Below are 27,172 nucleotides of genomic sequence, written 5' to 3'. Positions count from 1 at the left end.
ATTTATTCATTTGGAGTGTATAAGTGGATCATAACATGAGAGGCGCATATGATGGCCATTCCCATGTTTTATTATGTGTCAACTTGTGGCAGCAATTTTTATATGGATACCATCTGTTACATGGATTTGGTGCAAATTTTAACCATTTTTTACCACTTGAAAATGGAGGAAAATGGTCCAAAATTCCTCCAAAATAACACATTCATCATAGAAAAAATCATTATGCGATTTGGTGTCGACAACTTTTGACATTTGGAGATTTTTGTAAGAATTGCATTTTTTGGCAATTGGATGGTGAGCATTTTTGTCTGGAAATTGCTCAGAAATTCAATGTACCTGTGAAACCAGACATCCTCTGAACACCCCCGCTCTCTAGTTTGTGGTTGTGAAGTTTCATGAGGCTATGATTATCCCAGAGGTCATTACAGGTAATTTTAAACAGTGACATCACAGTTCAAGAAATGGTCTGACTACAATGAAATGGCTACTGTGGGGGCGAACATCATCACACATGAATCAAATGTGGCTCATGGAATCCACGAGTCTCAGCTTTCCAGTCAAACCCAAGTTATGCAGCTCCAAGACTGTTCAGGCCCCAGTCTGCACAAAAACAAAATCCTGCATGTTTTCTGCCCCAAACTGCATGGGATTAGCATGAGGTGGGCATATCTGCAAAGAGAAGACCCATAGGTGACCACAGAACCCATTTTCATTCAGATGTCTGGAGGTCAGCGGTCAATGGACCCCGCTGAAAATAGCCATTTAGCTGAACTTTGCAGCGATATTTGTCTGCTTAGCGACAACCTCGTTTTGAAATTCAAACCTAAAGTCTGCATTTCAGAAACATTATGCTTCATTTATGTTTCAACCAGTCACCCAATATCACTTTATTCATAGAAAGAATTACAACTTCATGACATCGGCTGTTGAAATGAGATCAAAATGACATAGATATGATAAATAAAGGCTTTATATGCAGAAAACAATCATTTTGAGGACAATAAATACAAGTAACATTTAATCAATGAAATGTCACTTGGTCAACAAAACACAATAAAAAAAAAAAAAACATGACTGTCAGAATTTACAAGATGATTATTTGCAACAGATGATGATATGATAAATGGACACGTTGACATTTTGAATGTTTTTTTCGTTTGTTCCCCTGTTGGTTTGTTTTAATTTTACCGTGGCTGGAAAGACAGCATTTAACACTGCGTTTTAGGAAAATGAAAAGACAACCGCAGAAACAGTTTGAGGAGGAAAAATAAGCAACTGAGATTCAAAATGTCAAGGTGTCCATGTGACAAATAAATATGAGCACATTAAGTATGAACAGTTTCTGTGAGCTGCTCCACATCCTCCTTGCTGTTGTCTGAACATTCAGAGGGGATGAAACAACCCGAGTCCCTTGGACAGTCGCTGTCCTCTTCCTGCGGACTGTGAGATGACTTGTGCTCCTCGCCCTCCCTCACATCATCACCTGAACATAAAAATAATGATACTGTTATCAAATGTATAAGATTACAAGCCGATATTGGTTTATACCAACATTAATCAATCTAAAATCAGTGCAAAACAATTCAGTCAGGCATGGGAAATTATTAAATGTATAATTAGGTATTTGGCTGATGTTTTTATTGACTTCCAGTGAATGCAAACACCACATGTCAGTTTGGCTGTAATAACTGCTATAATAACAGTAGCTGTATGTGTCACATGGTCAGCATTTCAGGGTTGTTTTTGTCTTTACTAGTAATACAGCCTGTAGGACTGGGACAGAGAGTGCTTGGCTGACTGTGTGAGGCTCAGTGACCTGATTACTAGAATTTTCTCTGCAGGTGTAACTCAGCTAACAGGAGCAGAGAACATTATTGTTTTTGATAATACCCCAACAATACCTGTAGCTGAGATTTTGCTGTTTGGCTATAATAATCTGTTAATTTTGTTGTACCTTGTTGACAGGAGCTACAAGCCCTTTGCTGTTGCAGTGTAATTGGGTTGCAAAACTCCTAACCTAATGGAGTTGAGCTTGATTAAATTACTGGAGCCCAGTGTGGGTCAACAAGCTTGGCAAGGTCACACCGCAGCCGCTGCCATCTGTTTGCTCACACGGTCACCCAAACATAAAATTTACTACGACCTTTAATTGCCCTTACACATAGCATCCTGCAGCATCCACAGATTAACATACGCCGCTTTGAACGATGAACACAACATTCTTCAGTGTGCTGCTTCTCTGTCTTTACTGGAAACTAGTTTTGTTTTCATTCATAGCGGGCTCGGTGATAATCAGCCTTCTGGTTCAAGACTTCAGATTAGAGGAACACCTTCTGCCCCTTTAAGCAGTTTCTATCTGAGTAACAGGAAATCACAGATAAGCCTCTCACATCATGCAGGATGCATTTCTATTCTTTGAGCTACAAATGCGTTGGTATGCATGTTATTTTACATTTTTAGTTCAGGAATACATTTAAAGGCTTCCTCATCCTCACTTCTTATGTCTTTATATGTTGTCGTAATATTATTGTAGGATTAACTCACATATTTTTGCATAATGCAGAAACATTTATCTTTTTTAACAAATTAGGATTAATGCACATCTTTTACATAATGCACATACTTTTTAATACAAATTTCCAATGCACATATGCTTATAGTTCTTATTTTCTTTTTCTATTTCTTATAATTTCACTTATGCTTATATATATTTTTCTCTTGAGAATTTGAACAACTGCAACTCTGCAACTAATCCAATTTCAATGATAAAATGTTCCTAGGAGGTAGAAGGTTTCATTGATACAATTACAAATTAATGATTAATGATAAATTATGATGTATTTATTAGACCTAGCACTGCAGTCAATTTTTTTTTCTTTGGAAGGTAGATGGCAAACCTGTATGCTGTATATTTGCTGCGTCTCTCTCTTCTGCTTTATGTAATTTTACATTAGGTGTTCATGTGCCAACACGCAATTTCTCATTGATTATAGAGTATTTCCTGATTCTGATTCTGATCCCCAGCAGTAATGTATTAACAAAGATAATGATTACCATAAGCTCAGTAGTGGGTCATGGAAACAGACACATTATAATGAATACATATCCAGTCTAAAGGGGCCAAATGAGAAGTAGGGTAAGCTGAGTTTAGGTGGTTTTACCCACCACTACATGATTGGTCCACTGTGTTCACTCTTAACCCATATCTTTATCACAAAATAAGATCGAAACCCTTCACATCACCATTGTTTTTTTTTGTTTTGTTTGTTTGTTTGTTTTTTTGTCTTCAGGGTTTCATTTTTTTTATTGCATAAATGATCCCTTACTGAACACATTAATTCACATTTTAGGTGACTAAGACTGAAACAAACAATAGTGATGGTTGTGTTCCTGACCTTCTGTGTAGTGGCAGCTGGCAGCAGCGAGAAGCCTGTGTCTGTGTTCGGGGTCCTTGACGTTCAGCTCGATCAGGTGTTTCTCCTGCAGGTGCATCAGGTCCTCCACCGTCTGGTAGCCATTCAGGAGCAAAGCCGAGGCGTACTCCTGCAGAGTACAGCGTTGGCCTCATCAGCATCGACACAAATAATAACCCAAAGCAATCTTAATTCTCTGCACTGGCTATCAATATAGCTTTAAAGTGTATGTGATGGCTAAATCAGAGCCTGTATAAAGTGTCAAGTATTTTAGTTTTATACACATATATGTTTGAAGCTATATTACTGAAGCATCTCGACATCATTAATGATAGTGTAGCATTTTTTTGCATTTGCAGTGTATTTGTTTTTGCTGATGAGACTTATAGGGCTTTCCTATCATTGTCTCAGCTGTCTCATACCTGTTCCACTATCCAACAGGGCAAATCCAAAATTATTTCTCACTAAATTAGCCTCAAACAAACCATGTAAGCTGGCCTCTGGAGCCACGCAGAAGCCCCATCTGGCCCAGAGATCAAATCCCACCAGAGCTTTCTCTTCCTTCCCTCTCCTTCTACTTTCCAACTATGCAGATAATTTTTTTATAGCGTGGAGGTGATCAGATTGCCCCCTTCTGAGCTGGGCAGGTGAGTGCTTTGTGTCTTCACCTCGAGGTGCAGCCGCTCCAGTAACTCCAGTAACGTTTTGGGCCGCGGCCTCTTGCACAGCTTCTGTTGTCTGATCTTGGGAGCCTCCTCCTCCTCCTCCTCCTTCTCCTTCTCCACCAGGACATCCACGTAGATAAACTTGAAGTTACCCACTTTGTTGTTTAGCATGCCTGTCCAGATGCCCATGGGAGGCTTGCTGATGATGTTGATGATGTCACCAACCTAGAACATGAGAGGGGGATGTTGATTTTGGGGTTTTTGCTTGCCAAGTCTCATATCAGGTCTTATGTGGAATGCTTAAATGTTATTTTTCAGTCCTCAGTTGAGATGGGGCTGGTGTTACTATGCAGTGTAGTAACATATTCATACAGCATTGTGTCTACCTTGAGTTTAAGGGAATCGGTGTCATACGGGCTGGGGACGAAATCTGTGTGGACGCGGGCTCTGCCACAAAACTGTCCTTGGTAGGAGCCGTCCTCCTCCAGCCTCAGACTGTCTCTTTGACCGGAACCGTTTGACTCGCTGGTCACACCACCTGAACCAACAAACACAGCACAACACGGTATGATTACATAGTTAAGCAGGGAGGACACCCTCACTTCCAGCCCTCCTCTGCCAAACGCATCAGTTAGAAAAATTGATGAAGAAGTGGGCGTGAGGAGGGTGAGAGGAGGCAGAGGGAGTGGGTGGAACGTGGGCTTTTGAAGGAAACAGTATGCAGGCGTATGATATTTCACTGAAATCTCTCCTTTACCTCCATAAAACCAACAACATGCAGTCGAGTGTAAAGATCATGATCAGGATGTAGGCGTGTGTTTCATTGTAAGATTGCCATCAACACGATTAACAGCTTAGATAAGTTTTGGGGTGTCGTACTAATTGGAGGTTACAAAAACAAATCAAAGCAGGGGATGTCCCAGGATGATCACATGGCATAGGTTCACAGGTGTTTTTGGTGTGTGTGTGTGCGTATGTGGGTGCATGCATATGTTTTAACCCACCTGGAGCACACATCATAAGTGGAATGTACCAGATCAAAGAAATTCAAAACAATTCAAATTGTGATTTACAGACAAATCCTCTAAAATGAACTTTCATATATGCTCATTGTTATCCTCTGGGGCAAACCCCACTCATCTGGCCACCTACTGTAAGATCAAACCAGGAAAGTATTTGCAAGCACTATTTGTCTGCAGCGATTACAGCAGGCAACGTTCCAGACACTTACTGGAAGAGCTCTGGCCACTGTAGAGGCTCTCTAAGGAGTTGCTGGTCTTTGCGGTGCTCTTCTCTGGCGCAGGGACATGCTCCGTCTCTGCGTCTGGGTCTCTGTCTGTCTCATCACCCTGGGAGGGAGAAACACACATATAACATGTGTAGAAAATATCAGAAACACCTGCTCTGCTGTCTGTCAAATACATCAACAGGCATCAAGATGGCACAATAGCTTGCTTGGGCTTAGATATAATTAGATGTATACTTTTAATTGAAAGTTTATGTTAATCATGTCCTAATTCTGTATGTTTGGATCACAGATGTAGGCTGTGGGCTCATCATGTAGATCTAATTGGAGGCTGAGGACAGAGAGCAACCTAAGTTGAGTTTTTAAGCAGAGACTGAGGTTGTCAAAGTTCAAACTCAATATGAAGAAAGTTCATTTATGTTACAATGCGGCCAGGAAATTGAAAATGGAAACCTTGCTATGAATGAATCTCAGAATGAGGTGGACAATTGGAATATTACATCAGTGAGTGTTGAGAGAAAGTGCGTTTGTTAATGTTATGACGAAAGCAAGCAGTTCAATGGCACGACTGTCACTGCCAGGCAGAGGCGTCACTTTTGAGGATGTGGACCCATGAGAGATGAAACTGATAGCCCTCTGGAGAAAAACAGCGCAGCCTTGCAGTAACTGAGGCTGAGTGTAGTGAGTTGGCCTTAAAGGACGCAACCAGTGATTTTGAAGCAAACCATTTTGAAAATCATGCAGGACTACTGAAGAGTTCACAACACATTATCAAATCTCCTTTTAAATATGAATTTTTAGTTCAAACACCAACCTTATAATGTTCTGCTTCTGTGGTTAGCAAAGTCGTCACCATTCGTAAACCACAGATCTGATAATTGGCTGTGTAAAGCAAAAATTTCCCTCGGGACTTTTACTGCACCTGATTTCATGTCATCAAAACACAACAGTGCTGATGCTTTTAGAAAAAGTAATGTCGACGTCTTTATTACGGTGATGGCATACTGGTGTGGAGAAAGTTTGAAGTGAAATGAATGGAAACCAATGGCTGGAAAAATACCAGAGCTCTAAAACACGACTGCTTGAGCTGGGAATCGATTAGCAGAAAGGTGAAATACATACATTTTGTAGATATTGTGCAAAACATGCAGAATCACTGTTATGGTCGTTTAATACCATATAGTGATGGATTAGTATGTGGAGACAGACTGTGAGTGTGTGTGTGTGTGGGTCCATGACTCACCATCTCCTCAGAGAATGACTTGGCATGTTTTTTGCCCATCTTTCTGCGCATGGTCAGTGAAATGGCCTTCATCTTCTTCCCAATTCCAGCTGATTTGTTTGGGTCTGAACTCTCACATTCTTCTGTAACCTGTTCACAAACAGTTTGACTCTTTTAGATCCACAACGTACAGAAAAATGTATTGCAAAAGTATTTTACACACAAAAGTCTTAAAAAACACATATTGTGAGTCAGCACCATTAGTGCATATTTTTCTGTATGTGCCCCACCACAAAAAAAAAAACAAAAAAAAACTGTATGGCTGATATGAAACTACGAACCGTAGTTGTTCCATTTTCCTCTGGTTTCACTGATGATGAGTGTCTGAGACCTTCGAACCTCCCAAAGCTCGTGGAGCGCTGCAGGGAGGAAAATATAAGAGAAATACTGAGCATATCTCTATCAACAGTTAGTGTGGCATTGGTGTGACTTTAGTTGCATGGTGTTAACATTTGTAACATTACGTAAATGTGTAGGAGAACATCCCAAGAGCTGAAAATTGCACAATCTGTGTGTCAGTTGTCTCAAATCCTAAAAATCCCTCTTTACCCTGTTTGCTACATCTCCTCTTCACTCAGCGGGACTTTCCCGGTTAAATAAAGGGTAAAGCAAATGAGATGAAAATCCCTGCAGTGGCTTTCACAGGTGAAACAAACATCACATGAGAGCTTTCATTTGGATTGACTTGGTGTGTCTGTTTCAAGGCAAGCCCAAGAGTTTCTCATATTTGGGTATAAGAATATACTCTCCATTCTGTTGTGAGACATTTATGAAAGCTATGAGAGCTCACTCTGACTTTGTAATGATATGAAAATATGTGGTTAATTTGTGGTCATGTTTTGAATAGTGTACTAGTTCAGCCGCGGCAGGGCGGCACTGTATTTGCCTCCCTGCTGGTGCACACGGTCCATCACTTCAGGAAAAGGTGGACATGACTGATGTGACCTTACTACGTCCGTGTGATCATTTCTGTGTCACTGCTTTCCTCTCGCTCTGTGCTTAAAATCACGTTTTTCAATTTTTCATAAAACTAAAAGTAGTCCTAATCTCTCCCAACACCCCACCCCACCTCCACTGCAGAAAATCAAAATAATTATATAAATGAATAATCCCTGAAAATCCCTGTTAAGTATAAAGGTTTGCACTCCTAGAGAGAGAGAGAGAGAGAGAGAGAGAGAGAGTGATAGAGATGCTTTGTCAGCTTTGACGTGCCAACATCAGCTCCATTGTCCACAGATATAACAACAGAACTGAAAGTTTCCAGTGTAAAAAGTATTTTGTTTCCTCCAGATTCCCTTATTTACTCATGTAGGTACTGAACTGTTTGTAACTCTGTCATCATTGTTGTACTGTAATTGTTATTTTTCCATTATGAAAAAAATATATATAATATATATAAATTGGCAGGCAAACCATTACCTTTTATTCACGTAATTATTCAATGTTATATTTCATACAGTTTATCCTTAAACCTTTTTAAAATGAGAGTATTTATGACTGGATGTTTAATTGAGTTACCTCGAATTACACACGATAAGAAATATAACAAATATTGCATGCATAAAGCACTCTTAAATGAAAACTTTTTCTTTTTCTTAAACACAATATATATATTTTTAAATTATGCCAAAGGTGGAATTCAGCTCCTCTCGGTCCTATCATGTTTCTTTCCCTCAGTCCATAATATTTTCAGATTTTGTTAGGATTTTCACCTACCTTTGGTTTGCTGCTCTTTTTGTCTGAGACGTTTGAGGCTGCCCTCTGTAACATTTTCTCTGCTGTTTGAGGTTTGACTCCTGTATCTCAGACCTGTCTGCTTTCTGTCCTCTCTTCACCTCTGCTAACAGTAAAGTGTTAACTAACATCGAGGCAGACTGCTTGCCTGGCTGGCCCACTTCCTTAAAACACAGGATGTGAGGCAATCGACATTCTGTCTATTATCACAGTATCGGTTTCAAAGGGAAAAATATAATGTGCTTAACTGTGCGTTTTGTCTCCTGCTCTATAAAACATAAACAGTCACTTCCAGGAACAGCTTGGCTTCTATAAGTGTGACACTTGCCTTCGTAGCATGTTTGTTGTCTTAGTAAAAGCGGGCTTATGTTTTGTCATTGTGGTTGACATGCTGGGTTTTGTGCTGTGGTGTGGCCTAATTCAACCAAATGAAAATGGCACTTGCACCATATGATCTGTTCATCTTGGCACTCCGATGAAATTATTCAGTGTGTTGTTCCTACATAGAAATCTGGCTGATAGTGTGTTATTTATGATTTGCACAGCTAAAAAACAAAACCAAACAGGAGACACAATGTTAAAGTCTTTGAGTCAAAGTCAGAGTTAAAGGTCAACATCAATATTCCTCAAAAATGTGCATTTATGAACAATCGCTTATCGTAAGTGATGCTGTAAGAGCTGCTCCTGCCTCCCTCGCCTCCCGTTTCTTAATGTGGGGTTTACACGTTTGGGGAAGTGTTGCTGAGATGGCAGGCCAACAGGAACAGCTGAAATTGGCAACTTTGTAGTGTTGAAACATCTTCCGGTTTGTCTCATGGTCGTCAGGGTGGAAGTTTTCAGTGAATGTGTTTCATTCTGATGCTTGGGATCTGTGCAGAGATCTCATCTTTGTCTTAGCAATGCCAAGCATTGACAATAACACTTCATAACAACTGTCATTAATAAATGGTAAAATGATAGTTAATTAAACTCTAGTTAATAGTTACTTTACAGTCAACAAACAGTGTAGTGCTCATATTTACTAATTACATATTGATATTGAAACATTACACAGAGAGAGGGACCAGATATTTTATAATACTTTGTTAACTGGTTTGTAAACTCTCTGTAAACATTATTTGGATCACCTTTGTAAAGTTTTTAATTGAGCTGTTCAAGTTTTTCACCTTCTAAGGGTCTGTGTTGGCTTGAACCCCAAAATTGTGGCGATATTCATTCACTAATTATCATAAGCAGTAGTTGCAACTTAATCACAGCTATCTTAATAATGGTTATAGATATTTTTTAAACAAGTTATTACCCGTTAACAAAGTGTTACAAAATATCTGTTAACAAATGGTTTACCGTGTAAAAAGTAAACATCATTAATGATCATTTCATTGTTGAAACGACTGTTAACTAAAGTTTAAGTCACTATCAATTTACCATTTATTAATGATGGTTATTATGAAGTGTTATCCCATTTACTGTGGAACACATGATGGTTTATAGATGTTTCTGTGTTGGCAGTTGGCACACATCATCACTTGAATCATCACTTAATGCAAATTATTGCCCATAAATAGTTTGATTATATGTTGAAGAAAGAAACAAAAGGTGAGTGAAATAGCCCGAGCATGCGAGACTGTTGATCGGTTTAACTCTTGACAGGTTACGGTCCCGCATGCGTGCAGTCATTGCTCTGATGTTACCATGTGGGGATTTGCCACTGTGATTACATTGTGGGGGGTTTGAGTCGGCCAGTTGTAGAAAAGGGAACTCTCCGGACAAAACATTGCCTAATCCCACTGCTTGCAATCAGCCCTAAACTCCTGTCAATCCAGATTAAGGCTTCTAATCTATTACTCTAGACCCGACTGACTCCCTGGAGAGGCAGTTGTTCATCTGAAGAGGTCGGATCCTAAATGAAATATCCACCACGTGAAAAATGACACTTTATATAGTCTCACAAGATGACTGATAGTGTAAAGTAAAGTAAGTTAAAGGACGGCAGCTTTTAAAGAGTTAAGGATTACTTAAAGCCGTGATTCATGAATGGATAACATGTTGTAGAGTGAATCCAAATGCATGTATTTTTCAGATATCGAATAATGAACTTCAGATAATGATTTTTATCTTTCCCAAAATGATTATAAAGTGTTTTCAAAATGAATTAATCACTTGTTAGGGGAAGGTCTTGTCAATTTTGTGATGATCAGACCAACAGTATGAACTAGATGTGCTTACAGCAGAGTTTCTGCAAAAAAATATTTCAAAGGAGTGAAAACAGATGACACGGTTTAAAAGGAAGTGAGGGTGTCTAAATATAGCATACATATAGCCTGAAATGCTGCCAAAGCAGATGTATTAGATAGAGCGTTCAAAATGGCATGTGACAGCCACATATTGCCTCTCATTAAAAAAAATAAATAAATAAATAAAACTAAAAAAAAAAAAAAAAGCGAAATCTAAGGAATGGTGCCAAAAGGTGAAGAAACAATGTGAACAAGATGAGCGGAGTGAAGTGAAAGCTGGCAGTTAAATGAGCAGAGATGGAGCAGCAGAGATGAGCAGGGAAGATTCAGCAGTGATACGGGGGTTTTAGCCACCAAACCATCTCGGGGCATGTTTTAAAGAGGCTTGGTGTCAGATGCAATGGCATTTCCTCTTTAAAAACCAATGACACCATACATCTTTAGGAATGCTACAATCAGTGCACTGGATCATCCTTCTCATCTTCCACAATCTGAAGCTTACACAACTGCTTTGTGGCACAAAGGGCACACACTGCACGTGCTCCCTGGGTATCAGCTGCAGTTTTATGCATGAAATGATCTCAAAGTGCACGCAAAGGCTCTGGCCTTTGAGGTCAATCTGCACAAGCATCATGGTTTTAGCTTTGATTAAACAGTAAAGTTTAAATACTAGACAGCAACTGAATGGGGCCTTCATAAGTTCGAAGTTTAAGTCAAATTGATTTAAATATCATGGGCTAGAACATCTGTTTGGCATTGGAAATGACAGGTGTCAGTATCCTAAAGGCACCTGAAATACAAGGACAATATAACAGCCTCTGGGGCAGCAGTAGCCTAAAGGCAAGAGGTGAGTGAAAGTTCACCGGTTTGAATCCCTGGATTGACAGGGAAAATCAGGGTCAGGAGGATAATGCTCTTGCACCCTCAACAGCGACCTGTCCATGTCCTTAAGACCCTTGTTGGTTGAGCTGCACATACCCCTCTTCCACCAACAAAGAACCGGTTCCGTTCTGGTTTGTGCACCAAATTTTAAACTGTTGCATTTTGATTAAATGTAGACTGGCTCAAAAATGCCCTCTGAATCAAGTGGGCATGTATTATTCTACAAGGAAAAATGGGGAAAAATAAATGGTTTAGAGTTTATGATTCTCAATCTGAACCCTATCAGGCTCAGATTAGGCTAATTCTTCTAACAGGTATGAGGGGTCGGACTCTGTGCTGCAGCTGACAGCAGGCAGTGGGATCACAGCGACACCGTGGTCATGTGCTGAGCACACCCTCCATCTATGATGCAACAGATTCTCCAAAAACTGGTCAAAATATGGGTCAGTTCCTTAGTTTGCACCTCAGTTCCAAGAATCTTGAACCGATCCAGAATTTTCTCGGTGGAAAAGGCATAACAGTGGTTTGTATTAGGAACCTGCAGACTAACTGGGCAGTTTCCAAGAGTGAATGTGAGTGTGAATGAAAAAAAAAAAAAAATTTCCATCCACAGTAACTTACATTTGGTTCTGTCAGATCAACATCCGTGATGGAACGTGGGACCCTGGGGGGAACCTGGGGTTTAGAGTCCTGTTTCAAGCTGTCATTGAGGGTTGGTGCATGCTGCTGTCGTGCCTCCCAGTCCTTCCCGCAGGACGTGCTGAAGTCGTGGGAGTAGACGCGGTACTCTGTGAGCGGCCTGCGGCAGGTGTGCTGTATGGTTCCCCAGGCAGGACTACAGTCAGCCGGATTGCTCCAGCGTTGGTGGTGGATGTGGGTGGGCGTGGCTCCGCCGGGGAGGGTGGTCAAGTCCATGCCCTGGCCAGGGGTGGTGTTCTCTTGAGCAGGGAGGGTGGAGGCCTTGCCCGTGCAGGGCCTCCTGCCCGGCCTGTACGGTACGTCCAAATAGGGGGCTGCCATGGTTGGGCTCATCGGGCCTGTTGGGCAGTGTGCTGACAGAGAAGACAAAACCACAACACAGCGTCAGATGACAAGTGAGGTGGCATTTCATGAACCTCAGTGAACTTCAACCTCAAGCAATCATGCCGCAACAGAAGGCAACAGAAGTCCATTCACTTTCAAAAATGACTGGAGAAATGTCGGCTATGGCAACATTGGTTGCCTTGTTAACTCTTTCACCAAGGTACAATTTGACAACAGCTAATTGTCCTGATAGCTGATTCAAACTGGAAAAAACGTTCCTTCATTACATATATTTTTTTTAGATTGAAAGAGCCAAATGTTCCCTCAATCCTCTGTTTCCTCAACATATAAAGAAGAAAAATGTCCATACATCTGTCATGTTATCAAAAATGCATCGGCTGAGAGTATGAGTTTAGTAAATAACATCTGAAATGGTGTTTAAGGTCACACTGCTTCCAAAGACACTCTCTTATTCAAACACACTTTTTATTAACATTACCAAACATTACCAAAGTCAGCATTAAAGTTGGCATGAACATTAGCCACACGGCCCACATAACATTATAGATCCAGCATCCACAATCCTGAGTTCCCTCAACTTACCAGAAAGGATAATGTCCACAATGTCCATGTCTACTGCTATATTAACAAAATCTAATGGCTTACCTGTATCTGATATTAAGTTTGAAAATGGCAACTAGCAAAAAGCTCGATTAGCCTTACAGGTGCTAGTGGTGCTGGTGGTCAGAGGTCAAGTTTATTTACCTGTGGAGTTGTGGGTTTTCTTGCTCCCCTCCTTCCCGCTCTTTCCGGCTGGTTTCTTTCCAGGCTTGTGGTCTCTCTTCATAGACGGTTTGGGCTCTGTTGCCACTCCATTACCATGGACATTCTGGAAAGATCCACAGGGAGCAGATGCAAACCCGGATCAATAATTTAATTCCAGCATGATAAATTCACCATCTATAGACTCTGACACCCCCTCTGTGAAAACAATCGCTGACAGTAAACTAAAACTCACTTGAACTTTTCTGAATATCACTTTTTATGGTAATGGATAAAGTTTTGATCCTGTTACAGAATCATATTAGAAAGAAAGTGTTACATATAGATATACCTACAGATAAAGACAGATATACATATAGATATACATATATGTAGTGTTATCTCCTTTTTCTCTCAGCTGATTCTCGTTCTGTGGTGATACGATGGCCCCAGGGTGAGCAGGGTCAGTCCAGTTTGTGTCCAGGGTTACACAGTTCAGTTACAGCAGTCTTTCCCGCGGGACAGCTCCTGTGCCAGGCTGCTAGCTGGCAGGACAGGGATACTGTGTGGGGCTAAAAGCTTGATCCACTTCTGGCAAGCTCCACGTTGTTTGGTTACTCACTATGCTGGGTATTAGCGAGAGTGGGCACTGGGCGACCTGGCACTAGGCCTCGAAACCCACATACACACACATGCACACAAATGCGTAAACATACTTATTAAAAGAGGTAAAAAAAAAAAAAAAAAAAAGATGAGTTGATGCATATGGTCTCAAAACATACATGCCTATACTCTCTCTCTCTCTCTCACACACACACACACACACACACACACACACACCACCCTTCCATCTGTTGTTTTAACATCTCTATCTACCATGTGGCTGGGAGATTACAGAGAGAGTGGTCCCCCTCTCTGCACCATCTGCACTCCATTAAAACCCAATCAGCATTTGTGTTAAATGATTGTGCCATTTAAGCCAAAGGAGGGTAGCAGTATCACTGTAATACTGCTGAAACTGCTCAGCGGGCCCCAATTGGCCCAGCACCGCCAGGTGACCACGAGTCCACGCTTGTAAACGAGCTCACAGTTTTGGATCTCTGACAAGTTTGTCCTGTAAAACATTCAGGCCATGAACTAATTACATGTACTTAAATAACACAATGAATGTAATTGTAATCCTTTACAGTAACTGAGAAAAAAAATGTAAAATGTAATTAAATATTTTAGAGATTACAAAGGTGTTACATCCAAATCTATTATTGTTTGGTAAAAAGCTAATATCTTTTCACAGCGCAGGAACGTCCAGACAACGCATGTGAGCAAAGCGGTTGGGACAAACTTGAATGCAACACCATCAAGGTTAGGATGTCTCACAAGGAGCTCATTTAGCCGTATGCGCTCAGTTATTGATTGGTTCTTTTCTGAACTTGCACCGCCTCTCGTCTGCCACTCAAATCAATGCACATTGCTCTAGGCAACCAGTCAGCCATGCCTGCCACCAGCTGGCCTCAAGGTGGCTTGTTGTTTGTGATCTACATACTTGTGATTTGTTTTGGTGGTTGTGCTTACAAATCCAACCATTCCAGTATTAATTCATTATATTGAAGAACTTTTACTGGAAGTTTGACAGTCAGTCAGTGTTCTGCTGTGAAGTTTTTAGTGACCACTAGTCGCCACTTGCTCACACTTTCACCCAGTTTCCCCTCAGGGATCAAGAAAGTGTCTCTGATTCTGATTTCTGATTCTGATTTCTGATTTTGCTCCACTAACGAGTTCGTTTTATTGCCGCTGAAACGACATATTGGCACATACGGGCAATCCGGCGATCTGAATCTTATCAGAATCATCTTGATGTTTTGGTTCATTGATTTTCCTGGTTGGGTCATTTCTTGGTATTGACAGAACAGAAATGTTTTGAGAGTGACAGAGGGCGGTAGTGACACACATACCACACAGAAAGCAGGCTCTCAAATATACTCAAGTCCATGTTATGCCACTCACCCGGTCTTTCTGGTTGCTGTTAGGCCACTCCGCATTTGGCTTCCATCCGTCATAGTTTGCAACCTGCAAAATAAAATTAGATGCTGAGTCACTTGGCTCTTAATTCACTCACATTCACAGCTTGGATGCGCAAGCATGGAAAACCCCTGCTTCCAATAAGAAGGCAGTCCAGTCACTCCAAATATGAGGAAACGTGACAACGAGGAAGGAAATATTAAAAAGCTTCTATTGTAGTGGCTAAATCATTAAAAAGCCAACACATTTCATCCACTGCAGGTCTTTGCTGGGGCTTTAAAGCAGACAATACAGCTGAGGCCTGTTGAGTTACAAGTGCTAAACAGGCTGGTAGGACAGAAGGCCATCTTTAAAGTCTAACCTGACTCGGCTGCATTTTCTCCTTTTTCTTCGTGCCAGACGGACAGTTTCCTTTCCCTCCTTTGGTTTCTGATCTCTGCTTAGTCTTCACCATCTCTGGAAGAACAACACAAAACATATTTAATAGATTTCATCAAGGTGGTGATGCATCGGTGAACCAGACTAACACCAATATCTCATCAGGAGCTGTTTGGTTTATGTTTCTATGTGTCTTTATGGCAGCTCCGTTATCAACAACCCTGAAGTCACTCGTTGTTTTACTGCCTCTAAAATCAGTTTAAACAATACATTTTTACACTTCAGTGCAAGAAGGTATGATCAAGTTTGGGGTGGTCATAGCTTGGGGTGCATGCCGTGATATGTTGCTGTTTTACTGGCGTGATAAAGTTGCCAAACACAGATGGCTTTGGTCTAAACACATAGTGGCCTGTGCCTGTAGAGTCCAATTGAACACACGCACGTAGATCAGCTTAACCTATTTATTTCCTATTTACCTTCATTCTGATTGTTTGCGATGTGGGCTAAATCTTCTCGGCTCTTGGCAGGCTGCCACACTGCAGTATTACAGCTGGGGTTATCCGCTGCGGAGGGAGAGAAATCAGAAACGTTGAGGGTTTTATTTGGAAATTCAGGGTAAATGGATACCATGGTCGCAAAACAAAATTGAGTGGAGTGGTCACACACATCACAAGCACAGGCAGCCTAGTAGATTTGGGGAGCTGGCAAAGCTACATTTAAGCCGGCAAGCCTCCCAACTGTGTTTTTTTAAGCAGCTTCCGAAAAGGTAAATTATTTCACTGCAGCACTGTGGGGGAGCATTTAAGGTTAACATGAATCAGATCATGATTTCAGAGTAAAGCTCAACAACTGGTGTGTTTGGGTTACATGTGTGTGTCCCAGCAGAGGGATCACAGTGAAGGGCAGACGTGGGGCAGATCATGATTCCAGCATCTTTGTCAATTACACTGCAGCAGGAAGGAACACAACTGCAAACTTGTGACCTTACACTGAGGTAGACTTCGCAGCTACTTACCATTAACACTGTACTGTACATGCCAAATACACACGACACACAACATTGTTGAAAGCCTGAGCACCGACACAAGAGTCTGAACACAGGAAGACATTTACTTACCCAGGGCTTCGTTATCTGATGCAGATTTGGATATATGTGTTCTGAAAGTAGAAAAAAAAAAAACAGCACTATGATTTTAAGCACTTAATCAAGGTATCTACAAATCATAAGGGGCCGATATCTGATATTTTGAATACTGCAGTATTTGCAGCCGTATGTGATATTTACTACAGTATCACAAGAGGTGGGAGCACAGCCGGGCTGAAGCAGAGCGACTACGCCTTGTTTATGTTGAGCCGTGTTATTTTGATGGAATTAATCTGTTGGAAATATGAATTTAATGGCTTCTTTGCCTTAACAAAGCACTTCAGCTAGTGGCAGATTACTGTAATGGATGAACAGGTACAGTATTGGGAATTTTGTGTGCATAGGTCATTTTGATTACACATAATTTGCAGTTCATGTACCTAAACTATTTCATTTAAAGGTTTTAGAAGATTTTTTTTTTTTTTTAAATGTTGGTTTGGGGGAAGAGGAGGCAATACCGTCCCACACTATTACATTTTGGATATCGCCCATGCCTTGCGTGTGATCTGGTGTGATCTTGCTCATTACTCTGCAGCTCCCTGCAATACTTTATGTGTTATTCCTGTGTAAGTACCTCAGCAAAATACTATGGACAGTCAGCAAACACAATCACAGAATGGAGCTATCGATGTTTGCACTGTGTTCAACACAGCATCCAATCAAATGGACAGGCTATGCAGACATTTAAGGCGGAGTCAGCGATTCTGTAGAAAGATTGTTGATATTTGAAATCAACAAATTCAGTGAATAACTCTCCACAGTCTGCTAGCTGTCTGTTCTGCCTGTGCACTGAAAAATAATTATTACAGTCTTTCTCCAGAAGGCAAACTGTGCAAACGTATTAACTATATATATTTTAAGCCCATGTAGTCTTGAAGTGCATGGGTGGGAGGGCCACAGTGTCTTCGTCTTTAAGCTCTCGGTGTGCAGTGAGGGCACAGAGCAAAGGTGTTGAGTCAGCTGGGACCTGTAAGGAGGTGGGGCTCGAATCGGATTAGTCCAACTGGCCCGGAGCAACAAGCTGCCTACTGCTGGCCCGACAGCCCACAGGGCGCTCCGCCTCTCAAAAAGTGTTCGACATCCACCAAACAAAATTACATGCCCACCAAATAATATATGTTTTTTTGTGTGTGCATGATGAGTTCTCAATCCTTCCTGTGACAAAACAACATTGTACTGAGCAGACAGATGTGCTGGTGACTTAAGTGGATATAAGGAGAGGAGCGACAGCAAAGAGCAGGCTGGTCTGCAGCAGGAAGGATTTATAGCATTAACCCTTGAGCAGTGAAAATAACGAGGGTGCCTTTCCAGCCACATTGTGACTGTGTGGGAAGCCCTTTCACTTGCACAGAGCGACACACGAGCTGTTTTTAGTCCTTAGTTCCATTCACACCCAACAATGACAGAAAAACAAAATGTAGGCGGTGTACACACAACAAGGGATGTCAGAGGCGATTATGGCTAACATCAGAACACCCAGCCATCCATTTCCCACACCCACTTATCCCTAACCAGGGTCATGGGGAGCGGGTGCCTATCCCAGCATGCACTGGGCAGAGGGCTGGCATCAGAACAGGTGAGCAGAAGACACACAGAAGAAACACAGAAGAACTACAAATGCAGGTTTGGTTCACTAAGCAGCTGAGCAACTGCATGGATTTGTATGGGGTGAGAACATAGAAACAAAGCATGCTGTGTTTTTCACTTGACCTCACCTTCTCTTCTTCTTTTTGGAATTGGTCCCCTGCATCTGAGACATCTCCTGCGTGCAAAAAAAATATTTTCAGCTTTTTTTAGTTGCTTTTTTTTTTTGTTGTTGTTGTTATTTTTTAAATGAACACTAATCTGTGCAAAAGGACTTTTCTGTCAAATCATAATTCATGCGATTACAGACACAACGGTACATCTTGCATTGAATGACGGCTATGTTTGCAGATTCAAAGAGGGATTCAGCACTATAATATCACTGGCATTCAATTTAAATCTACATGTGTTAATATAAATTGACAGATTCATGTTCTGACTTAGCCTTATGCTCTGAGTGGTCTGGCTCCAACAGCATCTGTCATCTGGCTCTATTCCTTATCATGATTTCATAATCAGCTTTGTTTTATGGGCTCAAGCTGGTCAGCCAGAGCCCACAAGGCCCAATTCCACTAAAAACTGGTCCCACACAATCTGGCTATGTTTGTTCAGGTGGCCCCGCCATTCACACTCCTTATGACATGCACGTGTGCCAGCCTGTCCGTGCATATGTCATTTTTCACTGATTCTTGGGAATTTGGATAAAACAGGTTTTAATTTTGAAAAAAAAAAAAAAAAAAAAAAGTGCGTTAAATTACAAAATCTGAAGGTATATCATTATAGGCCAAGGTCTTGGCTGTTCAGCAATGTACCAGTGCAACCTCCTCATTTTGCATTTTTTTTCATAAAATAGGTTTTTCCAGTTATTAGGCTACTTTGTTTTTGTCAGCACCGTCACCGTAATGTTTTTTTTTTTTTTTTATTTATTTGAAAAACATATTTTTGTATTAAAGAGACTATTACTTTAATAACTCAACAGCAGCAAAGAAACATATTGTACGTATATTCATTTAAAACAAATATAACTGCCTCTGACGGTGGTGACACTAATCTGACGGTGGTGACAGTCGCCTCATTAAAACATACATTTCCAAAATTTATACCACTCAAGTCAATGGCTTCTTGCTTAACAACTTTATTTAACTATTTGGTACAAAAAATAACAATCCTGAGCACTGTTATAAGCATTTTTCAGACTTCAGTCATCACCGTCAGACAGAAAACCTGACGGTGGTGACGTCTGACGGTGGTGACAAAAACCTGCTCTTTCACATGATAAGCATGAGTTGTCCACATTAGCCAGCTTGTTTTCGCCCTGTTGCTACCTGCATCAGACCTCTTCTTAAAAAGTATACATTTATTCCATAATGTAATTTAATATTTTTTATACAGAAGTGACGGTGTTGACAATTTATGGTTGTGACAGTAGCAGTGTCCAAAAATATGAAGAGATTTAAGAGAAAATAGAAAACTTCCAGGAGCCTGAGTGGTCTTGAAGCATGCAGTAGAGCTGAAGGTTTGAAAAGGGATCCTCAGGAATGTAATTGACCTTGTAGTTTTTTTATTATTATTTTTTAAATATATATTTGACGGTGGTGACGAATATCTGGGACACATTTTGAGCAACCACAAAATAATAGTAAATATTGTTCAAAACCCATTGTTTGTAGTTTTTAATACATATTATGATGTACTCTTTCATGTGATAAAGATTTTATTCAATTAAATTATTACTTTTTGTTGTTTTAATCAAGTTGAAATGATTATCTCCTATCCGAGGACAACTGGTTTTGTAGGCCATGGGCCAACGTATAATCATTAAATTAATACAAATTAAAAATAAACCTATAAAAGAACCTTACAAATGTGCAAAGGACCCCCTGATTATGCCCTTGATTCTTTTTATTCATTAAAATGTTGTAAATTTCCAGCAGAAATAGCATTTTTCTTAGTGGGACATGATTTATCCAAAATCTCAAGAATCAGTGTTTTGTATGTGCCTGTGTAGGTTTTGTGCATGTGTGTGCTCCTCGCACCATAGAGACGGATCTGCCAGAGCCTTGCCACTTAGTGTTGTCATCCAGCAGGACAGCCGGGCTGCAGGAGCGGCTGCAGGAGCGGCTGCAGGAGCGGCTTGGGACGGGGTACGCCGTGCCATCACTGGAGCTCTGCACGGCCTCATACAGACTGTCCATAGAGCCCTCCTGATGTCACACGTAGAGCACACACACACAGAGACACACAGCTGTTAGAGGACAGCATGGGTGATTTATGAATGGATTTTATGTATTCTGTTGATCTGTTTATCTTCAAGACAGCAAATGAGGTACAGTGTTCAAAAGTGTCTGTTATCCCAAAGGATTTATGGATCATGCTATATGTGCTGCATGCCTGATTTGGGCGGCATGTGTTTGAGTGTGTGTTGGTGTTTGAAAATCTCACGCCACCAAAAAGGCCCCAACTTTTCAGGATAAAATATTTTGTGTTTTAGAAGTTGTTTCAAGGGCCTCTTGAAACAACTCTTGAAATGTATTCTGCATGTATACGTTCATTCCAATGCTGCTCAAAATCTCTTAAATTCATTTGTAGGGACGGATTGGAATTCCTCAGAGCAGACATCAGTCTGGATTAGACTGTTATTCAGCTCATTTGGATTCCTTCTAGGAAAGCCTTTCACACAACCATTTTTATTTTCATCAATCTCATCTTATCTTACAGATGGCATCTTTTCAATGTATAGGAGCTAGAGGCAGGGATTTTAGTATTGCCAGAGGAGTGAGGCATTGGCAAAAAGCAGGCTGTTTCACAGTAGGAGTTCTGGATTGCAGTCTTTATTGTTTTTTTCTGTTTGAGGTTGCAATATTCATATTGTGTCCGAATGTATCTGAGCGATCAGAGGATCTCCGTACACGTGACGTGGAATAACAACGACAGGGAAGTCAATCAGAATGTGTAATCGTGTCACTGAAGGAGCACATCAGTCAATAATCCTGAGTATTGGTCAACTTCTCCGACATCTGTCCAAGGAGACATTTTTTGTGCGTGCACATGTCCTGGTGCACGTGCGGACATGACAGCTGCAGCAACATCTGAAGGACCATATGTGTGTGTTGTGCATGCATTTGGATTTACTTCCCAGACACACAAACACTTGTACAGGAATGTTTACTTTCTATGAAGTATTTCACTTTCAAATCTGCCTGTGCCATGAGGCATCACTTGTGTGCGATTGAACCCACCAACTAAATACAAACTACAACATTAGCGCATGCAAGGGTACTATATTCCTCTTATTAACAACACTGATTTGGTGAATCCTTATAAAAGCCATCATCTCTTATTGATTTCTTGTATTAAATCTATACCACTCAAAGTGGTGATGTAAATACAGAGAAGCAGGTGAGTTGCAGAAGGGTTTTCAAGCTTTGTGATGACTGAAATGTGCATTGTGCAAAAGGGGCTGCAATGCTCAACATCACAACATCCCCAGTACTTTTTACATTTAATGTAAAGTAAGACCCGTTCACAGCAGTAGTCACACCTCTGTCCTCTGCATGGATGTCTACCCTATTTAAACAGACTGCAGCTCCTATTTGTGTTCCCGTTTCCCTGCACTTTGGTGCCAGAGGATGTTATGGTTTACATGGTTTATATATGCTTAATATGCATTCCTGTGTATTGCTTTAAGCCTTTTGTGTATGTGGACAACCTCTCATTTCAGTCAGTCAGCAAGTTTTTCTTGAGCTCCTCTCACAATAAAAAAAACAACAAAAACAACACTAACAATTGAAAATAACAATACAGTAGGTGCAGCAGGCATGAGTAGGCATAAGTTGTTCCCTTACCAGTGAAAAGCAGAAGAGGTTCATGATGGCTGGCTGGCCGGTCTCTCTTTGTGGTGGTGCGTCCGAGTGACAGCCAGAGACAACAGCTCTGTGTGAGCCCTGCCTGGGTCGCCTGCTGTCTTCCCAGATTAATGCCACAGTGAAATCCCTCCCCTAATCCAATAGATGGACCACCATTACTCTACTAGCTAAAGCGGACTCATGACAACAAGCCCACCATTGGTGGAGCAGCAGATTCAGTCGTTGCTTTTAACCTTTATCTTTTTGCGAGGAAGAGGGTTTGCTGGGAAAGACACAATCTTTTTCAGCAGCAGCTCAGCTTTTAGATTCATGCAGTTGGATGGAGTCACGCCTGGCAGCTGCCCAGTTCAACCAGCCAGCCCTCTCCACCTTCTGCAGGTAGATCATGGAAGGTGCAGGCAGAGAACAGGGGTATTTGGGTGCAATGTGCAGGCTTCAGCTTACTCTATTGGTCTGAGCGTTAGGGTAAGGGAGACACTTTTTCCCCTGTCAGATGTTAACTGACTCAAACTTTAAGCTATAACCTAAATGAGTATTGGGCACACAGGCTCTCCCAAAAGGTCAACCACAAATACCGTTTTTTAAAGCACCATTTCAATTTAGCAAGCAACTGCTTCTACTGGGATTGAGTCAAAGCCCACTGAGCTCCAGGTACAGGCCTATAAATAACAGGTGATGTTTCATAAATGCACTATTGGAATTAGGATGGTATTACCAGGGCCAGACGAGTAGTTTGATAGTCTGTTGGTTTACGAGGAAAATTAGACCACTGCCGCCAACCTGTCCAGTCATCAGAGTGGTGTAAAAATAAACAAATAAATAAATAAATAAATAAATAACAAAAAGTGTGGGAACAACAAAGTGCTTATGTAATGCACAACAGAGAGAGGACATGTGGCGTCAGCTGCACTACTGTCTCATGAAGGCCCCTACCAGATATTATTTAAGCCCCAGATACACACACACACACACACACACACACACACACCACTCATCACAGCAGGATGCATACTTAACACCGTCGCCTTCTTAACCACAACTCTTTCCTGTGTGAGGCAGCATAGATGAGTGTGTTATTTTTTCCTTGTGCTCTAAATGTGGCTTTATGTAACCACTGGTTTCATCAGAAAGCAAAATAATTCCGTGATGATGGAAAATAAGCATTTAAAAACAAAAAAAAATAAGCATGGTGGGTAAAAGCAAGCAAGTGTTGTTTAAGATTAATTTTTGTCCCAGACGAATATCACTTAGAGTTATACTCTGATAAAAGTGTAAAAGCGTCTTTTGGCTAAAAGTGAAATATTGTTGCAATGTAAGAATGCCTGTTTGTGTGTGTATCTGAGAGAGAGAGAGAGAGAGAGAGAGAGAGAGAGAGAGAGAGAGAGAGAGAGAGAGAGAGAGTGAGTGAGAGAGAGAGATGTATGAGAGAATATGGAGAATTTGTGTTTTGTATTATTATTCACACATGTAAGTGTGAAGGTTGCATATAATGCTCTCGCTGGTTATTATCAATAATCCACCAATCATCCAACTCCAACGTCTGGTCTTCTCTGAAGTGGAGAAAAAGCAGCCTGAGAGATTAAAATTAATGACCTATATTTTCAAGCTGTTTATGTTCTTCTATGATTGACAATATGCTATGTTGCATTAGACGACTGCTTTGGGGTATGGAAGAGCATTTTGATTCCATCCTGCACATTTCTTCTTTATTCAGTGCACTAATATATACTTAAATCCACCCCCAACCCCCAAATCTCTGCAGTCTGATGCATCTCGGTGCATTTTGACGTTTGCCTCACAGGAAACGTGTGGTTTCTCATGAAAATATCTGAGGCTTCTGTAAACGAGCTTGGTGATGATTATAGAAATATCATATGCATGTAAATGCCATGTGACAATAAATAATAAAAATGTAAAAAAAAAAAATCCCTAGCCAGTGTGCTCTGTGTAATCTGATCAAGAGAGAGTTTCTGAAATCAATAACAGCTTTGAATGGGATTTATCTGTTTCCTGGTAAGAGCAGGTTTTCCATATTCCTGCCTGTCTGACGTTTTCCACTTTTGACCAAAAACACTTCTTCATTTTTCTTTCATTTACTTTGTCAATTTTGCATGCAGATGGTCTAAGATGACCACTAAATATCCTGAACTGCAGTGGTTGGAGCCAGTGGGTCATGTGTAATATGTTAGTGCCTAATATTCTTACCTTCTTAATCTCTTATTTTTAGCTTCACCCCTCTGAATGAGAACTACCTCCAGGGTGCAGGTAGTTCCTACATACCTGGGCACAGTGTGTGACATGCTGTAACACTATTTTTCTGCATACTGGGTGGAGTGACTTAATCCTACCAGTTGAGATGCATATGGTAACATTAGGTCTGCAAGAATGCCACATCACTCATGGGTTATTTGTTAACTTGGAACCATAATTTTGTAAATCAAAAATTGAAGGAAACATTTCATCACATTTTTTTTTATGAAGCGTTTTGTTCCATTTAGAAACAGAGACGTTTGAGGGTTTTTTTTTTTTTTTTTTTTTTTTTTTTGGGGGGGGGGGTAACTCAAATAGCCAGCTAAAATGTTAGATACTCATGCTGTAGGCATAATGATGTCGCTGTATGTAAATTCAGTGAGAGGTACATACAGGATGTGGTGTATTGCTATTAGGTAAGGCAGATATAGCTTTTTTATGCACAGAGGACAGTTTGCACCAAAACTCGATAGTGTTAAAACTGCAGCCCACAGTGAAAAAATATACTTTTTTTAAAAGAGCAACAGACAGTTTGAGTTAAACACAACATTCATGTGCTTTTACAAGGAAAAAATACATCCTACCCAAGTACGTTTTGGGGTCAAGGTCTGTTTGTTTTTTCCAGAAATGATGACAGCGAATAGAGCTTTTCCACAGCAGCCATTTTGTAATGAAATAGCACGGTAAAACACAGGTTTTAATAATGACACTACTTAGGTTTTGTCCCATTTGGAAATGGAATGCGACTTTAATTAAACCCATTATAGTAACACTGTGTCATATCAAAATGGCTGCGGTGAAAAAGGGATCATGTGACTAGAAACTGTGCGGCTTTCAGTGCAAAGCCTGCTGGGAAGGTTTTCCCCATCCCACCACGGGACACCGAAACAAATTAGTGGGATGAGCTCAAAGATCTTTAAGCAAAATCTAATGAGCCGACTCCCACAATGACACAAACTTTGTGTCACAACTGTGGCAGTCCAGCGACACACATATCACTGCCGACTGCTGCAGTGACCCACTCACAAACATCAGGAGGGGATTAAGTGTGAGCGAGTGTGCATTTGACCTGCCTCTCGTGCTAAATCAGAGAAATATCCACTTCAACTTAAGATGCTTTGACTAAACCACAGTATTGGGTCATTGATTGAAGAGTCAGACACAGGAAATTCATGTTCAAGTTTTATTGTAGCCTCCACCCACCCATGCGATCATGCTTCCACAATAAATTCATGCAGACTTCAGTGATTTATTTCTGGATAGTGCGTTGATTTAGCAGGAAAAGAGGGAATGTCGAGCAGCGCCTCTCACTCGCACAGGTCCTCATTGCAGCACAGGACATTTTCGCTGGCCGCACAGTTGACCTCACAGGTTCGAGAAATGCTGTCAGCTGTTGGGGGAAAAAAAAAAAGGCCAGTAATGATTGAAGCATTCTTCTGGGGCTAGAACCAATCTAAATGAGGAGAAATGAATAAGTGCACTGTCTTCCTACGCAGCTAATGAGCAGATACAGTGGAGGTTGTACCTGAGACAACGGTCTTGCAGAACCTGGATGATGATGGACAGTTGGTTTCTGTCTTGCAGATGTCGTCTTGTTCGCTGCTACAGGTGTAGCACTGGAGTGTGTGCACTGAGGAGGATACGGCATCAGTCAGACAGGTTGTTAGTCACATTCTCGCCCTCAGTAAAAACAAAACATTAAAGGAATGAGGGCGGCATTGATATTTTGCTGGAAATCGATGAAGTGGTATCACCTGAGCATCTTAATGTATAATCTTCTTTTTTAAACCTCAAACTGATTGTCTCTCAGTGTTTCACGTATGCTGATTCTATCCACCATGCTGCTCTGACGTTCATAACTGCATGTAAAGCCCTTGCGTATTGTTCTTTTATGCTATGAATTGGTACACTGGTACACAAAAAAAAGGCTTTCATATACACCCACTACACAGATCTCATTACAAACCGACCTGTCAAATCTAACTTGCTGGCAGAGGGCATGGAGATAAACTACTGGATAGAAACGGTCTTTGTTATTTACCGTGAACCTTGAAAGTTTAATGCATCTTTTATGTTGTTTGTCTGTAGCTTTCATCTGTTTGTGCTGCTGCTCTCTCTTGGTAACATGATTACTCATCTCAGTGAGATGTACCAGGTAAACTAAAAGTTATAATACAATTTAAAGTAAAAATAATAAAAAAAGAAATTCCACATTTCACATGAAAATTAGCAAAATTAAATTAGTGACATACTAAATGAATAAATCTGCTGAATTTTCTGAGACAAAACCCCTGAATTCTGAGATGAAATTTTCTCATTAATTAAAAAAAGAATCCCTGAATTCTGAGATAATTATGTCATTACTTCAGAAAGAAAGGCAGATTTTTTTTCCTCTCAGGTTGATGCATTACATTTCTCTAGCAGGCTGCCTCTTTTTGTAGACGCAACCATGTCCTTCTGCATTTGTAATGAATAAGATTAAAAAAAGATGTATTTCTAAGAAAATATTTATTTTTCTGATCTTTATACATTTTACCAATACTGCCAGAGTAAAAATCCCAAACTCAAACATGTTATGAGAGTTCCCTCACCTTGAGTGCTACACAGCAGCACCAGCAGCAGCGTGAGAAGCAGGATTTTCATGTTGTCAGATGGTATGCGGATAAGTGCCGTGCTCTTCCACTTTTATA

At 40.7% G+C, this 27,172-nt stretch overlaps 2 protein-coding genes across 3 annotated transcripts; both read right to left on the bottom strand.

Annotated features, from left to right (window-relative positions):
* Positions 1–856: 856 nt before the first annotated feature.
* On the bottom strand, positions 857–22,284 carry samsn1a (SAM domain, SH3 domain and nuclear localisation signals 1a). Of its 2 annotated transcripts, none has more exons than XM_030067913.1 (16): positions 22,212–22,284; positions 20,403–20,570; positions 18,498–18,544; positions 16,756–16,796; positions 16,115–16,201; positions 15,622–15,716; positions 15,246–15,308; positions 13,245–13,368; positions 12,078–12,508; positions 6,888–6,965; positions 6,568–6,696; positions 5,310–5,427; positions 4,465–4,622; positions 4,082–4,303; positions 3,396–3,543; positions 857–1,483 (listed from the first exon to the last, which is right to left on the bottom strand). In XM_030067913.1, exons 1-16 carry the CDS (start codon positions 22,233–22,235, stop codon positions 1,326–1,328), a joined length of 2,091 nt encoding a protein of 696 aa, XP_029923773.1. In that variant the 5' UTR covers positions 22,236–22,284; the 3' UTR covers positions 857–1,325. The 2 variants fall into 2 exon arrangements, with proteins under 2 accessions (XP_029923773.1, XP_029923775.1); XM_030067915.1 differs by having other exon boundaries at positions 4,465–4,616.
* Positions 22,285–25,651: 3,367 nt separating this feature from the next.
* On the bottom strand, positions 25,652–27,157 carry LOC115370396 (lymphocyte antigen 6D). The gene is made up of 3 exons (XM_030067402.1): positions 27,074–27,157; positions 26,008–26,112; positions 25,652–25,872 (listed from the first exon to the last, which is right to left on the bottom strand). Exons 1-3 carry the CDS (start codon positions 27,123–27,125, stop codon positions 25,790–25,792), a joined length of 240 nt encoding a protein of 79 aa, XP_029923262.1. The 5' UTR covers positions 27,126–27,157; the 3' UTR covers positions 25,652–25,789.
* Between the last annotated feature and the right edge of the window lie 15 nt (positions 27,158–27,172).

Source organism: Myripristis murdjan, chromosome 13, assembly GCF_902150065.1.
Source record: "Myripristis murdjan chromosome 13, fMyrMur1.1, whole genome shotgun sequence".
Classification (NCBI taxonomy): Eukaryota; Metazoa; Chordata; class Actinopteri; order Holocentriformes; family Holocentridae; genus Myripristis; species Myripristis murdjan.
The sequence above is the reverse complement of the archived record's forward strand: the minus strand, read 5'-3'. Positions and strand labels throughout refer to the sequence as shown.